This window comes from Microcebus murinus, chromosome 8 (assembly GCF_040939455.1).
Source record: "Microcebus murinus isolate Inina chromosome 8, M.murinus_Inina_mat1.0, whole genome shotgun sequence".
Taxonomy (NCBI): domain Eukaryota; kingdom Metazoa; phylum Chordata; class Mammalia; order Primates; family Cheirogaleidae; genus Microcebus; species Microcebus murinus.
The window spans coordinates 64,500,270-64,518,507 of NC_134111.1; the positions used below are offsets into that span (position 1 = coordinate 64,500,270).

Sequence of the window (18,238 nt, forward strand, 5' to 3'; positions counted from 1 at the left end):
GCATAATAGCTACTCAGAAATTTAATTATTCTAATAAAGTCAAAAATGTATTTATTTGAGTAGTGGGATAAATAAGCAAATTTATCTATTCAAATAGAAGTACATAACTTAGCCTGAAAAACTCACATTTAAAAAAATGATTTCTTAGAAAATTATTGCCATCTTTTAAAAATCGAACCATTTCTGTTTCCTAAATTACTGACAATTCACTTCACTCTTTTCATTATATATAATAGAAGCTGATTTTAATTGCTACCTAGGACTGCTGGATCATATGAATGCAAACAACATGAGCTAGAAATATATAGTCAATAGTGACAAAGTAATAGTAGTCTGGTTTATTCACAGAGCCGTGCATGGAAAAGTCTTAATGTGTTTTTGCAATATTCAATTGCTAATTGATAACCAAGTATTAATATGCACAAAAAGGGAACTAACACATAATCTGTGCTCCCTGTGAGATTTTGAAAGACAAAATAAAAAACTATATTTAGTGTCAATGAGAGTAGGGAGAAGTTTGGATAATATAAATCATCCAATGAAATTGTGTCCTGCTCCATTCTTCTAGGATTAATAATCATATCTCAAAGTCTGATCCAAAGAGTTTTTCCTTGACTTCATGATTCATTCTGTGCCTCCACAGAATCCCCTCTAACTAGATTACATGATTTACTCTTATACAAATTGAGTATAAAATTAATAAAAACTTATAGAACTTATGCAAAATTAAGTGAACACAGACAAGATTTCAAGTTGGACTAAGAAAAATAGGAGCATAGTTACTGATAAATATTGAGAAAAAATATAATTTAGGAATTCATTAAAATATATATATTTTTACATATTCAAGGCAACTTGATCATGTAATTTTTATATTAAGGTAAATATTATAATTATCATTTCCTCCAATTCCTAGGATCTAATATCTCTGGCAGCAATCTATAATAAAAAGTACTTATAGATTGCCACTAGGTGGCAACCTTTAAACACCCACAAGTAGAAAAGACTAATGACCCAGAATCATCAAAAACTTTATTCCCTGCTGGTTAATGGTAACTCTCTCTCTCACTCCCCCCCCCTCACACACACACACACACACACACACACACACACACATACTATAAAATGCTACCACAGGTAAGAACTGGTATATTTCCCATTTTACAGATCAGAAAACTGACACCTATACAGGTTAAATGTCATGTGTCATCAGAACTCAGCACACCATTGACTGGCCATTTTCTGACAGCTTGTTAGTTTGTCACTGTGCAGTTACTTGGGCAATACTCTTAAAACTAAAGACATGTAATGAGAGACACTCAAGACAATCATTGGCTAGTACTGAAGTCTTTGTGAGAGTTTCTATCAGTAGTTCTCAGTCCAAAGCAACAACAAGAAACATTTTTAATTATCACAATTATATGGAGAATGGGAGTTGATACTGGTACCTAGTAGGTAGAATCCAGGAATGCTGCAAAACTTCCTATAATGCATATGGAATTATCTGGCCCAAAATAGCAAGTGTTGAGGTTGAGAAATTGTGCTGCATTGTGAGACTTCAGTACTGTTTAATGGTAGTGGAAGTAGGGAAAACAGTATTCATGATTATAGTACCATACCATATTGTGACAGCCACAGCTTTAATCCAGCTAAGCAGTTTCTAGAAAGTTTGGGACTTGAGGCAAAACATTCTATCTGTGCGTATTCTGTGACATCATGGCAGTAGCTTGAAATTGGTTATGGTAAAGATATTTATACTAGGAAAATCAGCAAAAGCTACAAAGCAAAAAAAAAAAATTCATAAAATAGTCCATTGTTAAATATCATTATACCACTGCTTGTTAGGATTAAGAGAGGAATAGATAGTCTACTTGAGTATCTGCCAGGATAGCCATGTTTAATTCATTATAAATAACTACTCCACACTCTTCTGTCTCTGTCTCTCTCCCACTTCCTCCCTCCCCCCCTTTCTTTCTCCCAAAACACAAACACAAACACAAACACAAACACACACACACACACACACACACACACTCATACCCAATTCACACTGACTATTTCATACCTAACCTAAATAGGAAATAAACCACATCGTACACTAAGTCAAGCAGGGAAGAGAAAAGAAGCAAGAGGGTTGGAGAATAGATTCATTGGATCCTAACTAGGCATTCTGAAAGGCTGACCACCATTCTCATAGCAACTTCCACCTAGATTTAGGGCCCAATGTTATCAATTACTTACAATGTACAAGTATATTGATGCAAAATCTTTTCTGCATGCATCACCACCCACTCTACACCCAACAGAAGTCATTTTCCCCCTATCTTTGTCATTCTAGACCTTGGACAGACATCTGGAGAGCTACCAGCAGTGTTTAAGCTACCAACACTGGTGAGATAGATCAATAGAATGGCAACAAGGAATGTGGCATACAATAATCTGAACACAGCCTTGCCGCTCACCTATATGCCTATGCCCAACTTCCTTGGGGCACTGCCATGCACATGTGTGCCTGCAAATACTATCCATGCTCCAGCTCCATTTCATAAAAAGTATTGACATCATACTATATACCTGGTGAAATGAGTAGATGCATAAAATAGTAACAAAGATGAAACTAGTGGCAAGAGTTCCTAGGGACATGGTCTAAAATATGTTTCATCCTCATTTGTATACTCAAAGTTATCTGTTGCTTCTTTGTTTATCTGATCCTCTCATTGAGATATGGATAAATACACACCTAAAGGTCTAAAAATCCATTGAGAATTAAGTTTTAGTAGATATCGTTAGAGAGAAAATTAAACAGTACAAATTTTTTTCTGATTGAAACATAGGATAATGATAGCAACACAAATTAATCCGGTTATTTAATATATGAAAAACATTAGATTTTAGAGGTGAGATATAAGAAAGAAAAAATTATAGCCCTAAAACTTGAGAACAATACATATTCTGTGCAGGTAGGTAATAAGAGAAAATATTTGGTATATATTATACAATATCCTCATATTTTATCTCCAGGGCATAGAGGTGGCTAGTTTAATTTAAAGTAATGAGGTTGTTGATTTTTTAAATTGCTCGTTAGATATCTCTGTAGCAGCTGCTCACTGAAAAGGCAGAGTGCTACCTGGGAAATAAATCAGTTGTACAACCACTTGAAAGAAAATTTTATCTTTTAATAATTTCTTTTTCCTCTATCCAGCTTGATTATTCCTATAGCAACCACAGATCTCAGAACTTGGGTGTTTTATCTCAACATTACATTCTTGGCATTCTTTACTCATGAGTGACAACTTCTGAAAACAACATGATGTGTTAATTATGTTTCCTTCAATTTCACTTTATTTTAATTTGACCTCATAAAAAAAAAGGAAATATCATTTGTGTTACCTAATAATAGCCAATTATTAGCATGTCTTAATTTCCTCTGAATTAGGAGAGCTATACAATCAATTCATGACCTGAATTCTTTGTAACATTTAACACAGGTGAAACAAAAACACTGCCCGGGCTTCTTGCTGTATTCAGGGAACACCATGTAGACTGACTGACTCGGTACACATTGGCAAAAAGGAAAACCCCATGTTAACTTACAGGTCTTCCTTTTGGGCCTCGATCTCCTCTTGGTCCTTGTGATCCTGGAGGTCCCTAAAACAGAAAATGATGATTATGCCTGCAAAACATTTATACTTTTTTGTTGGATTTTTTTTTAAAGATTTGCTTGATAAAAGAAAATTGGAAAACAAAAATATCAAACTTCCTAATTCAGTTTTGTTGAAGACTACAGAGAATAAAGCCATGTACATATAAAAGTTCTGTATTCATAGAAGGGCTATTTATTCTAGCAGTGAAACTTGAGGGCCTGTAAAAAATTAAGTGCCCACTCTAGTATCATGGAGCTTAATGAGCTAAATAGATTAGCTTGACTACTAGTAATAATTGCAAATTTTTAAGGATCATTTTTGCTGTCTTCTCTCAAGTACAGCCTTTGCCACTGAATTCTGGGCACAAAAACTTACAGTTCTGATTTTGAAAACCATACAAATTTGCAAACTATAAATGATCAATTATTTCAGAGAATAAATGATACCCTTTACTGCTCATCACTGTTCAAGTTGCTAATGAATGCAATGGAAAGAACAGCCTTTTAACCTACTACAGACTGCTGTATGCACATTCAATCATCTTTTTTTAGTTGATGTAGAATATTACATATTTCTATTGTATATTTAAAATGTACTTACAACTGTCCAAATTATAATTGCAGCTATTTTTCCTTTAAAATAACAAATAACTATCATATTTCAAAAGTGGTGTTACTGTGCTGATATCGTAAAATGGCTTTTTTTCTGGGAGATGGTAGTTGTCAGGGAAATTTTACTTCTCTTCAAAAAATAATTTCAATTGAGTGATGAAGATTAGATTGTGCATTTACTCAATCCAGCATACAGCATTATTTAAAAGCAAAAGCTTCAAAAGGACTAGAGTAGGTCTGTTAAAGCTATGTTAGTATTTTCCAATTTACATGAGAGGGGTGTGTGTGTGTATTATCCATCTAGTTACCTATGAATGTTACTGATAATCCAAACCTAAAAAAATTAGTATTTTATGCTAAAACAGAAATATACTATTCTGATATATGATTTCTCAAATTCCACTACAATATGTGATTTAATTTTGTTAAGCAATTAAAAGTAGTCCATCCTTGTTTGAGGTTGCTGTGAGCTAGACTGATGCCATGGCACTCACTCTAGCCTGGGCAACAAAGTGAGACTGTGTCTCAAAAAAAAAAAAAAAGAAAGAAAAAAGTAATCCATCCTTAATCATAGTCAAACAAATAGACAACTAAGCCCTAATTTCACTGAACAAGATCAATCTAAAATTAACACTGTAACAATAAATTATTCTGCTTTTCTCATAACCAATAGCAACAGTAACACATAACTAATAATAAGGTTCTTCAATTTCAGAAGGAAATGATCCCCTACATGCCATTAATTGCTGCAAAGGAAGGCTTAGTTTGAAGATGTTTTAAGATGCAATGTTTCAAGAAACCAAGCATAACTGTTTTACATTCTATTGTCTTCTCATAGATATAATATCTGTAAAGATCTTCAGTATCTTAAAAAATACAAGAGTACCACGAATACTAGTGGAAACTACTTACTGCCGGTCCTGGACGACCACGTATGCCTGTTACCTAAACAATAAATGAGATAATTTGTAAAGGTAAAGTTTCTACAGGCGTTCAGAAAAGTCTATAGCCAAATTAATAAAAATAATAATGAAAGCCCTAGTAAATTTTTTTAAACAAATGGATGTTGTCAATTGATGTCCATTTCCTCCTTGCCTTACGATCTAAGATATTATCTAATTTAAACTTTAATATAGGGAGGCAGTACTGGTGTAGTCATTAAAAGCACCTACGCTGGAGAAAAGAGGCTTAGATTTGAATCCTGACACTGCTCATTACCAGTTGTGTGACCTTGGAGAAATATCTTCTTTCTGCTTAGGTTTACTTAAAATGGAACTTTAAATGGAAACTTAAATGTAAAATGGTAATCATGATTATAAAATTACCTCCTTTACATAGTTGTAAAGACAAATAAATATTTTTAAAACACTTAGCATCTAAGACTTAGTAAGTACACATAAGTGTTTTTAAATGAAATAAAACAATATGAATGATTTAATTTTTAGGTAATCTTTGTTTAAAAACAAGCTAATTTAAAGGCAAAGCAAAATTGTAAACACTGCCAAGTAAATGAACATGTATATGCTTTTGTCATGACAGATCGACAATAACTCCTTCAAGACCTATGAATAGGAAGAATTTTCATGCTATTTAATAATATACTTTTTATCATCTACTAGTCTAATGAAGTCTTAAGCATTCTTATGCAACATGGAATTTCAATCAGGATCAAAGTATAGCATATTTCCAAAACTGTGGAATATTAAACTACTATACTAACACTAATATTAGCTATCACTGTATACCTGCACATAATATATTTAATTTTATAAAACCATGATTTTTTACCTTCAATCACACGACTATAAATGCAGGAATACAGAATATTAAATAATTAATCTGTTTTGGTTTGCTTACATTATACTAAAAACTTATTTATAAAACAGTTTCCTTAGTTGAGAGTGTGTCTATAAGCAATAATATACAACCATACTATAGCTAAGTTTATTAAAGGAATACGAAAACAACATTTACTTACAACAGGCACTAATCCTGGTTCTCCTTTTTGTCCCTGTGAGGTTAAAAAAATATTCAATTAGCAAAATATAATAGTTTGTTAGGCATGAACATGTCTACTAGAATTTGCCAGGCAAAGAAAGGATCAACATATATGGTTTCAAAGTAAAACAGACATATTTCTATATTTCCACATCTGCTAACTTCTAGACTATTTTCATTTTTAAAATCATAAAAAATAATAAAAATTAACCTTTAAGCTATAATAAAAGAGATTTTTTGAAATGCCAAAGAATTTTAATTGTTTAGAAAGTGTATATAAATTTGTGTCCAATAAATAAAGTGTTTTATGAGATGATGCTGACAAAAAAGCTGCCTCTAGAACAAGTCTAGAAAAACAAGTGAAAAGAGAGGACAAATTATCTCAGCCAAAATGAGAAAAATAGAATAGGCTACTAATAATAGGTGTGTAATCTCCATTCTAACAAACAGACCTGTAAACAATGTGTAGACTTTACTCTTATTTTGTGTGTAGGGGAGTAGAATTTTCTGACATCTCTCTTAACTAAATTATAGGTCTTTTCATATCTTATATTAGTGTTGCATTGCTCCACAATGCTTAATAAGGGATTAATTGTTCAATCATAGTTTCTGATAATAAATTCCCTAATGATTCTATATATTTCTTATTTTAGATATATGCCACAAATGTATTAGTTTCCACTGTGTTTATTAACATGGGCTTTGAATAAGTTAATTTATGTGGAATGATAATTTGTCTGAAGTTTTACTAAATTTAATTTTCACATCTACTAAGGAACATAAACATAGACTCAGATTCAGATGACAATTACATTTACTTATCACTTAGTGCCCTATGAACATGTTTCATAACTTTATAGGATATCATTACTATGGAGACAGTCACAGTGATTTTCCCACATGTGTATCATCTGTATCATTGCCTCATATGTAGACATAAAAAAGGCTCACTAATTATTTTGAAATTAACATGAATGAATGAATGAATGAATGAATGAATTATAATTAAAAATCAATATGGATATAAGCCAAGAACAAAATGCATGTGTATAGCATTGCTCTGCTCTCGTGTTTCTGATGATACCTGATGATAAATGAAAATAAGGCATAAAGATAGTGGCACGTAACTAGAGTCTGCTAAATTCACAGCTACTGCTAGTGTACCTACCCCTCACTCAGATGTCTCATAACTGCCTTTGGAGAAAGGCAATAAATGACACAGCCTCTCAGCAAGTTGGCTAATTATTACTAACTGAATTAAACTGATTATTTCACGGCAGTTTTTCACTGTTAGGTGTTATTTTTTTCTTTCCTATTTCACAAATTGATCTATCTATGTATCTATCCATCTATCTTTCATCTATCTGTATAGTTTATTTAAGGCCTATACTAATCTCTTTTCAATTTATTCTAGTTTTCAGATATAAATTAAGTGTGAGCCAGTCCTTCTCCTTTGACAGCCCTTTGCAGTCCTTCTCCTTTGACATATATTCAAATCTAAATAACTTCACTTACATTTATTCCAAGTAAGACAAACTCATGGTATTGCCCTCTGAATCAAACAGTTTAAAACTGGCCAGGGCTTCCCCTTGATGGCATCACTCTTATTTATTGCTTTATCTGAATATCTGATAAATCACTTTATTGAAGTTTCATTGTGTAAAGGAAATTTCTGAAAATTGGAGTCACTGCCATTTCCACCCCCTTCATCCCATGCCTATGCCCACACCATTTGAACAGATAGGATTGAAGAAAATGCCATAATTTTCAAGATAAGCAGAAAACTAAGAGCACTCCAAGGGAAAAAGAACTCTCTTCACTCTGTAGGATTACCAGTGTCCAGATGGCAAGTGGCTGGTTGGCCAATTAAACTAGGGTCATGGATATAGTCCACCTTATTCTCCTGAGTATACAGCATGTGCCCAGGATTAGATTTTAAGCTTCTTGAGGTTGGGGAAGGGAGAGAAGGGAAAGCAATGTTTGTTTGGTAAAACGGTCAATTAATTCTGGATCTTTACTTCCCAACCAATGGGAGAGGGACCACAATCCCATCAAAGTAGAACTGATGTTCTTTATTCCTTCCTTCCTTCCTCCCTTCATTCTATTCTTCCTTCCTTCCTTTCTTCAAAGGTGTATTACACATCTAATGCATGTAAAGTATATACTAAGCACAGTGGTAAATGTAAGGAATATGAAGGTTAGTAAAATACAATCTCAATCCCTAAAGAGTTTACAACTTTCAGGCAGAAACATATAGATATAGAAACAGGAATTAGCCACAATTTGAATAGAATAGCAGCATCTGTAGTTTAGAAATATAGTAGTTGGACTGTGCTCATATTAATATTTGTCACAATGTATTTATATGGTACTTTACACTTTACAAAAAGTTTTTAAACATTTCAGAGGACAATTCTGTGTCAATAGTGCTAGAAATAATTTTGTTTATGAAAAAGAAACTATACAAAGTAAGACTTACCTTTCTTCCTCTACCTATAAAAAGAAAAGAATAAGTATATTATTTTATGAAGAAACAATTATTGAGAATCTGCTAATATTTGCTTTTCTTCTGGAGTCACAATTTAACTTAAACTGATTACTCTATCACCCCTAGACAGAACTTGAAAGTAAGTTGATTTGGATCATTATTTCCATGCAAAGCAAAATAATGCACCACTTTAGAAAATTCTGACATAATTTTAATATTCTTCACAACATTTATATAGCATGTAAAATTCACTGAGTTATAAAATTAGCTATTAAAGTTATAATGGAATTCTCTATTTTTGCTTCTTATACTTTTTATGAGTAAGGCTTTTCATTCACATGGTTCAAAAGTGAAAATGTATTAATAAAATTTAAAAAGCAAATATAGACTCATTTTTCTACCATTTCCATACTGTCCATCCTTCATCTGTCTGAATGTATTATAGATCTTTAAATCTTAGAGATCTTTGTCTATCATTATATAGATTCTTTATTGTTTTCCATAAAATTTTACAGGATTCCATAGTATGAATCTACCATAATCAATTTAACTAACCTTCACTTTTCACCATGAGTAACATTTAGATTGTTTCTAATCTTTTGCTATTATCAGGATATAATTTATCACCTAACTAGGACAGTTTTGAAAATGAAAGTGGGTGCTATTGCTTATTTTGCTGATAACATTGATATTATTTGGGGTTTCCTGGACAAGCTGGGATGGATGGTTTTGTTAGCTATTACAAATAATACTGTAATGAATAATGTTAACATATATGACTACATACAAGGATATTTGTAGGATAAATTCTTCAATATCCCTTTTGAGTTAAAGTGTATTGACATTTGTGATTTGGTATATTTTACCAACATCCCTTCATAAAAGTTATACTACTTTATACTCCTACAGTTAATGCACATATTTCTCCACAAGCAAAGCACAGTGAAATCCAGTGTGTTATCAAGCATTTTAATTTTGGCCAATCTAATAGGTGAAATATGTTAGCTCAGTGTAGTTTTAGTTCACATTTATTATATTATGGGAAAATTTACAGTATTGTCATATCACGAGGAACCATATTTATAGCTAGTATCTCTTTACATGTAAAGGATATTAATTCTTTGTGAATTGAATTGAAATATTTTACTGTGCTCATTTTTGTGTCATGTGAATATTTATTATTTGTATGGCTTTTACACATTGGATCAGACTTAAGAAAATCTTATATATTTCAGGACTATGAAGAAATTATTCAAGGTTATCTTTGAAACCATTAAGATTTAATTTTTCTCATTTAAATCTTTGCTTTATTTGGAATTTCCCCTGGTATAGGATGTATGGTTATTATTCAACTTCATTTTTTCCCATATGACTGTCCAGCCATTCCAACAAGACTTACAAAATAATTTTTCTTTTCCCCATTGCTAAAATGCCATTTTTATCACATTCAAACTTACTATGTATATTTGGATCTACTTCAAGACTTTTTATTTCATTCAATTGAATTTTACTTATTCAAATATCTAGACCACATTTTTTAAACTAATTAGTCCTTCTAATACATTTTAATACCCTGTAGGGCTAGTCATCACTAAATTACTCTTCTTTCTAAAGGTTTGCTGCCTATTCTTATTTACTATATGTAAATTTGTATTTACATAAATTTGTATTTATAACATATTGAATTCTAAAAGACAGTGTACTATATTTTTATTGGGATCCTGTTAAAATTATTAATAACTTGTGAAGAATTAATGTGTTTGCAACATTTAGTCATTCTAACTAAGACCATAATAGGAGGTTCAATTTTTTAAGACTTTGATTAACTTAGCATTTTAAAGTTATCTTTACATCGATCTCACATATTTCATTATAAGTCTATCCTTAGGCATCTGTTACTATTATAAATGAGGTATATTTTGTTACCAGTATTTATTCTATTATGTAATTGTTTATACATCATAAATTATTAATTTCTGCTTATTAATTTTGTGCTTCCTTGTCTTAGTCAATTGTATTATTTTTGCAGTATTTTTTTACTCAGTTTCCCTAAGTTTTGTGACTATACAGCTCTATTTTCTGCAAATTGAAAAATTTTTGGACCGCTTTTCTAATTTATAAATCTCTGATTTTTTTTTCTTATCTATCTCTTTATTCAGGCAGATTCACTACTGCTAAATGGCAGTGATCATAATGAATATTCATGTTCTATCTCTGTGTTCGGAGGGAATGCTTCTCATATTAAGCATAAAGACACTTTTAAACTGAGATGTAAATATTTTATTATGTTAATATAATGTCCATTTATTACCAGGTTGTTATCTTTATTAAGAATATTTACTGATCTTTGTAAAATACATTTATGTCAATTATGGGGGAAAGTATATACTTTCTCATCATAGATCTATTATGATCATTGTTTTATTACTAGATTTCCTAATATTGAATTATTCTTGCACTTGTGGAATAATCTCCACTTTTTATGGCTAATTATTATTTCAATATCCTAATAGATTTAATAATTTATTTAGGATTTTAAATAAATATAAGACCAGACTGTAGGGGTTTTTTTCATACAATTGTTATCACTTTTGCTACTAACGATATACTTCCTTCATAATAAAATTTCAAAAGTTTGCCTTCTCTTTCAGTGTTCAAAAAGCATTTTAAAAGAATTAAAATGATCTGATTTTTTAAAAATTGCTTGGCACTACTGTGAAACTACCTAGACCTGCTGCATTTTGAGGATCTAGCTGCTTTACAAATTTCTCTGTTTCTTCTAGGGTATGTTCTTTTATGTTCATTAAGTAATTTTCTCCTTATCATTTCTTATTTTAGGTTAATTTATTTTGTTGGGTTTTTTTGTAGAACCATCTTTTGGATTCACATATTATTTCTACTATATTTCAGTTTCCTCCCTTTTCACTCTGCTCTTTTCTTTATAAAGTTTTTTCTTTCACTTATTTTCAATTTATTTTGCTAATTTTTTTAACTTTTTGATATGGATGTTAAATGCATGTATTTTTATTTTTTCTTTTCATTTCTATAAGGACAGAGCTATGACATTTTATTATCTTTTTTAAAGTAAAATATTTCACTATATTTTTAAGAACCTTTGTTTTGGTTAGTGTTTTAGTCCTGACGTATAAAAAGATTTATATACTGGCTGTAGTATTTAAACTTTACATTACTCTTTTACATTACTCTTAGATCTATATTTGTTTAAACAGTTTCTATTAGTTCCACTAAAATGAGCAATGATAAAAATGACAGTTTCCTATTTCTTACATGTCCCCCACATTTTCATCTAGCATTCAATTTTAAACAAAGAAATGTCCTTTCTTAGCATTTATCTTTGCAGTGTTAAATGTGCTACTGCCTTGTCTACGTGATTTGTCAGTTTCAAATGATATTCTTGGACTTCTACCCTTAACGATGAGAAATTAGCAAACTCACTCTAGTTCACACATTCTTTTACCTTCCCCTTTCATTATATATTAGTTTTATAATTATTTTTATATTTTCAGAATCTATATTTACACTCCCATTTGTCACCCTAACTCATAGTTTTAGTCTTTTTCTAGAGTTAAACATAATCAATGCTCACATTATGTCTTTGACAATTTCTCTAATTAACTTTTATTTGTCTTGAATTTTTCCCATGATAGTTTCCTGAAAAAACTTTATGTAATAGAAACAATATTTCTAGAGTTCCTGTGTGTTCAAAATTTTTTCTATAGCTTTTATACTTGAAGAAAAGAACAGATTTATATTAATATTTAAACTTTAGTTTGTGTATTTCTTTCCTTGAGAAACATGTACATATTGCTCCACTTTCTTCTGGCACTGGAAAAACTTGTGACCAGTCTGAATATTTTTCTCTTTTGAAATAACTTGTTCTTTTTTTCTCTTACATTCCAAAGAATTCTTTTTTTTTTTTTTTTTTTTTTTTTTTGTCTCTTTAAGGCTTAATGATTTTTCTAAGTTAGATATGTCTCTATGTTGACTCTTCTGGGCCAATTTTTTCAAATGTGTGAATGCCATTTCAATATTGAAATTAAGAGTTTTCTTTTCTTTCAGAAAAGTTTACTTGTATTATCATTTTTCTGCTGGACTGCATTACTTTCTTTTTAGGGGACTCTTCTTCAATGATATCCTTGCCAATCTTCTACATTTTTCCTAATTCTTTTTAAATTTTAATTTATTATTTTTCTCTTTTCATTTATATCATCTATACCCCTGGCTTTATTTTGTGCCATATCAGTTCTCCTTGTGTTCCTCCTGACTTCCTCTTAATTTTTTTGTAATTGTTTTAGTTTTTCTTCTATATTTTACCTAGCCATTACTTTTTTCCCTGATTCATGGCCCTCTTTATTAGAGTTCTTAGAGACAATTACTTTATTAAGTTCTATTTAGTTCATGATAAAATGATTGGTCACAATTTTCATCTGGTCTATGGCAACATATTTACTAGTGTGTTCTTTATTCATACATTTAGCTAATTCTCCTACCTTTTTTCTTATAGTATTTTTGTATCATGCTGCTGTCAGCTCCTTTTTCATTATTCATCTTAGAATGAGTTTTTCACTTTCCTAGACCAGCTATCTGCATGAGGTTGTATATTTTGCTGTTTTCTGATATTTGCCACCCCTCCATTGTTTGTATTTACTACATACTTATCCCTACAAGTTTAATTTTATTGTATTCCAAGGCTTCTTTGAAGATTGTATCTGCTTTAGGTAGCCTTATATGTGTTGTTTTTAATTCTTTCTGTTATATCTTCCTTATCATATTGCTGAATATTGAGTTTAGGTATTTATTCAAAGCACATTGCTACTGTTGAACAATATCCAAGAGGTAAGTTGCTATCTAATGTTTCTGTGTATATACTATTGAGTATTTCATTATATTTTTTATTTATAATGAAATTTCAAAAAACAAAATAAAGTATTGACATCTTGACAATGATTCATGCAAGTCTCATGATTGCTAAAACAATCTTTAAGTTTAATATTATTAATCTTACCTAGTTCATTAAAACAGATAAATATAAACTTGTTTCCCTTATATGTAAATTTCTTTAACCTATGTACTCCTACCCAAATACATAATCTCTGTTAAACACAGATACGTTTTCTACAAACAATTTTAAAAATCAGTAATTTATATCACTCTTTTCTCCTGGAAATCCATTTTACTCTCTTACCTTACCTGGCCAACATGAAAAAGCATTCTGCATTTTTGAGCTGATTAATAGAGGGTGTTATGGGACTAAGTTAAGACTAAGTTAAGAATGGGACTAAGTTAAGTTACTCATTCCCTAAGGAAAAGTTGGCACCAAAGAAGATAAATGTGTTTTCTAGATCTTCTCTTGGGTGTTAATGGACTTCATAGAAAACCAAATATTATCTTGGCAGTACCCAACATGGAATTGGTAACAAATAACCATCTTAAGTGGCACAAGAAATTCTCAAATTAGACATAACCACTCAAAATGCAGCCCCAAATTCCTCTGACGTTTAACAGGAAATTACTGTTTGCTTCTTTCTAACATTAGATAAAGGGAGTGAGCAGAAGTGTTAACCCCAAAAGCCACTGAAAAATCTGCTTAATTATTTTCTCGAGTTGCTGACCCCTGAGAGTCAAAAACACTGCAACTAAAAAGGTGAATCATTGAGTCAATTCTGAGTTGGCCCTAAATGTTCTTACCAAAGTTGGTATTTCCACCTCCCGGTGTTTGTGAACACACAGGACAGCATTCGCCAGGAGGAGTTACAGGGTCAGCACAGTCGAGCATTTCCCGGCACTCTATCTTGTCACAGAGAATAGCTCCATTGTCACAGACACAGATCTGGCAAGGGGCAGGTTTCCAAATGTCCCTGTTTAAGTACATCTGGCCATTTTGAGTGCAGGCTATTTCTTCGCCATATCCTTCTAAAAACAGAAGATAAAGAAGAAGAAAAGAAAAGGAGATTAGTAATCTGAAATTCTGGAATTTGGAAAATATTTAAGGTGAGTCATCTTGTGGAATCTTAAAAATTTCTTGGCTACAAAGTAACCTCCCAAAGGGCCAAACACAAATGATCTTATTTCATTTAGTATTTATATGCAAAATTACATATAATTCACCATGAAATGATTATCATACTTACTCTCACATAATAGGGGAAGGAAAAAACTGTGATCCAATGGAGGTATACTTTTTAACCAGAGAATGATTCATATAAGATTTTATTTTTTAATGTTTGAAGTATGAATTATCAAATATGAGAATATCAGTGAGTAGGGATAAAAACAAATCCTTTGAAAATGAGGAGAAGAAGAATAGCTCAAAAAAGAATATATACTTTTAATGTTTGGTGAACTCTATATGATTTTCAATTCACTAGAAACTTTGCATTAGTAAATGCCACAACAGGAGAAAATATATATTCATATATCATAGAGTAAAACTTCAAAAAAGAGAAAGGTATATGGGTTTATTAAAATTATTTTTAAATATAAAGTAAAAAAAGGTTGGGTATGGTGGCTTCACACCTGTAATTCTAGAACCTTGGGAGCCCAAGGTGGAAGGATTGCTTGAGGCCAGGAGTTCTGGACCAGGCTGAGCAAGAGCAAGACCCTGTCTTTACAAAAAATAGAAAAAGTAGCCAGGTGTAGAGGGTGCCTGTTCTCCCACCTACTCAAGAAGCTGAGGCAAGAGGACCACTTGAGCCTAGGAGTTTGAGGTTGCAGTAGGCTATGATGATGCCACTGTACTCTAGCCAGGGTGATAGAGAGAGACACTGTTTAAAAAAAAAACTATATATATAATATATATATATACACACACCATGTTTCCCCGAAAATATGATAGGGTCTTATATTTATTTTTCCTCAAGAAGACACCCTAGGGCTTATTTTCAGGGGATATGTTATTTTTTTTTAAGTACAGTACAACAATCTACATTTATTCAAATATAGTTAAGTCATCTGGTTCTGGAACATCATCATAACTCTCCAAACCCCGAATTCCATCCAGAATTTCTTATGACTTTATTTCCTTTAGAACCATTGGCCCCAGTCTCTCATGTCAAGCAATAGAGTTCTCATGGGGCAGATGAGAAGGGCTGCTCCTCTTCTTTACCTCTCCACAACGAAATGCATGGGTGTGCAGATATGCTGCATAGCCACGCCCATCACTAGGTCTTATTTTCTTTCGGGGTAGGGTTTATATTATGCAAATGCTTAGAAATCCTGCTAGGGTTTATTTTATGGGTAGGTCTTATTTTCGGGGAAATAACGGTATATACTCACACTATCTACCTATCTATCTATATATAGTGTGTGTGTGTGTATATATATATACATATATACATATATATATAAAAAAACATACAACAATGTCCTATTTCATGGACTAGATTCACATTAGACATCCTAAACTAAAGGTGCTTATTAAACTGCAGCAGAAGTGAAAACTTATACAGGTAATGAGTTAATTATCTTTACATCAAAGTTAATTAAGGAAAGTCAAGTCATAATCAGAACAATATAGTAAGTTATTATATAATATTTTCCAAAATATTTTTTTATATTTAGGTAAAAATTTAAGAAAGATTAGGAAAATATATACATGCATGTGCACACACAGTAATAGTTCTATCATAGATTTACTATCAAGTAAGCACATATATTATATCTTTACCTTTGTGATTTTATAAGAAAGAAAATTACAGTATTTTAACATATAATGTGAATCAAACAAATCACCCTTGCTTAAATCTTTCAGGAGCTTGCCAACTACTTAAATTCAAAACTCCTTCATAAAGATTAAAGGCCTTCCCTTGCAGTCCTCACACAACTTGATCCCTTTGCCTGTACTACCTCTCCCTCCTTCATCCCAGATTCTCATGGCTAGCTATCATGGCTTCCTAAATATTCATCTGCCCCCAAAATTATTTTCTCACTATCCTACAAAAATTGGTCTTCCCTTACCCAATTGCTATTTTTCACAGGACTCTTTAAAGAACTTATTCATTCAACCATTGATTAATTCATTAAGTGTGTATTATATGCAAAGCAATTGAAGATTTACTAAATGTGAACAAATAAGCAAAAATCACTGCCCTCGGGAAATTTATTACTGCCTTTTGCAACAATTTGGATGGAACTGGAGACCATTATCCTAAAGGAAGTATCTAAAGAACAGAAAAACAAACACCACACGTACTGGCTATTAAACTGGAACTAACTGATGAGTACACATGTGCACAGAGGGAAGTAAAACACAGTGGAAATCAAGCAGGAGAGAGGGAGGAGGAGGGAATGGGGGAAAACCTACCTAATAGGTATAATGAACACTATCTGGGTGATAGGCACACTTATAGCCCTGACACAAGCATTACAAAAGATCCATGTAATCAGAAACTTTTGTATCCCTGTAATATTTTGAAATAAAAAAAGATATTAATCCAACAATTTACCTTATACAATTTTTGTCAATTGTACCTCAATAAAACCAGAAAAATAGCATTTTCCTCACTTCTGTATGGAATACTTTCTTTCACATAGTGGGTCTTTCATCACAGATATTTGGCAAATGGAAAACTGCTTTCAGAGTATAATACCACATTTTTACTGTTTGTGTCCTATTTTACAAAACAAGGACTAAGTTTCTAATCTGTTTTGTCTCCATCAAAAGACTTATCACATAATACATAGCTAATCAACAGAATAATACTGACTCTGCGTACATCGTGCTATTATAATCATTTAAAACCAAGGGGAAAATAGAACTCATGTTTTAAGATGCTTTTCTGCAAGACTGTTTTGAAAAAAATTGAGAAATATGTACAGCAAATAAACAGTTTGACTTTTAGATTTAAAAAAAAAATCAGTTTAAAACAATGTAGTTCCATGATGAACATTTTCAAAGATAAAACCCATATAAAAATCAGCTTACATTCAGAGTCCATGGAACAATTTCATTAACTAGATAAGTTAAGTATAGCTTTGCTCATTAAGTTTTATGATTGAGGAGAATCACAATCTAATTATAAAGTGTTAAATTCCATTGCCTTAGGATGATATGCAAGTCCAGTTAGCTTGTTTTTTCCTTTCCACAACCTGTGGGGTGGTAACAGTGTTGAAATGTATTTACTGAGAGTTAAGTGTATATGTGCCTAGTACTTAATGTATTAAATTTTGAAAGCAGATGTATTATGTCCTCAAAAACATATCTTATCATTGTGGAATATCATATGTATGATATATATTATACATAAGATAATATATGTGTTATAAATCTGATATGGAGTGTTATATTTGTTTATATAATAAATGAAATCTATTATGTAAATTATTACATAATATATAAATTATATATCCTAATTTATATATTATATAAGTCCTGAAGGAGATACAGAGAACAGGATGTCACTCCCTGAAGTTCTATAATAATACATAAATTATCATAATATATATTATCATTGGACACATATTATATAATATACAAG

General features: G+C 31.4%; 1 protein-coding gene across 1 annotated transcript in view; it reads right to left on the bottom strand.

The window, feature by feature from the left end:
• Nucleotides 1-18,238, bottom strand: part of COL5A2 (collagen type V alpha 2 chain) — a 140,925-nt gene that overhangs the window by 59,811 nt on the left and 62,876 nt on the right. The window contains exons 2-6 of the mRNA XM_012777011.2: nucleotides 14,451-14,675; nucleotides 8,733-8,746; nucleotides 6,234-6,266; nucleotides 5,168-5,200; nucleotides 3,595-3,648 (exon numbers count right to left, since the gene is read on the bottom strand). Of these exons, the coding sequence (XP_012632465.2) occupies nucleotides 3,595-3,648; nucleotides 5,168-5,200; nucleotides 6,234-6,266; nucleotides 8,733-8,746; nucleotides 14,451-14,675 (359 nt within the window). The remainder of the gene's footprint in view (nucleotides 1-3,594; nucleotides 3,649-5,167; nucleotides 5,201-6,233; nucleotides 6,267-8,732; nucleotides 8,747-14,450; nucleotides 14,676-18,238) is intronic.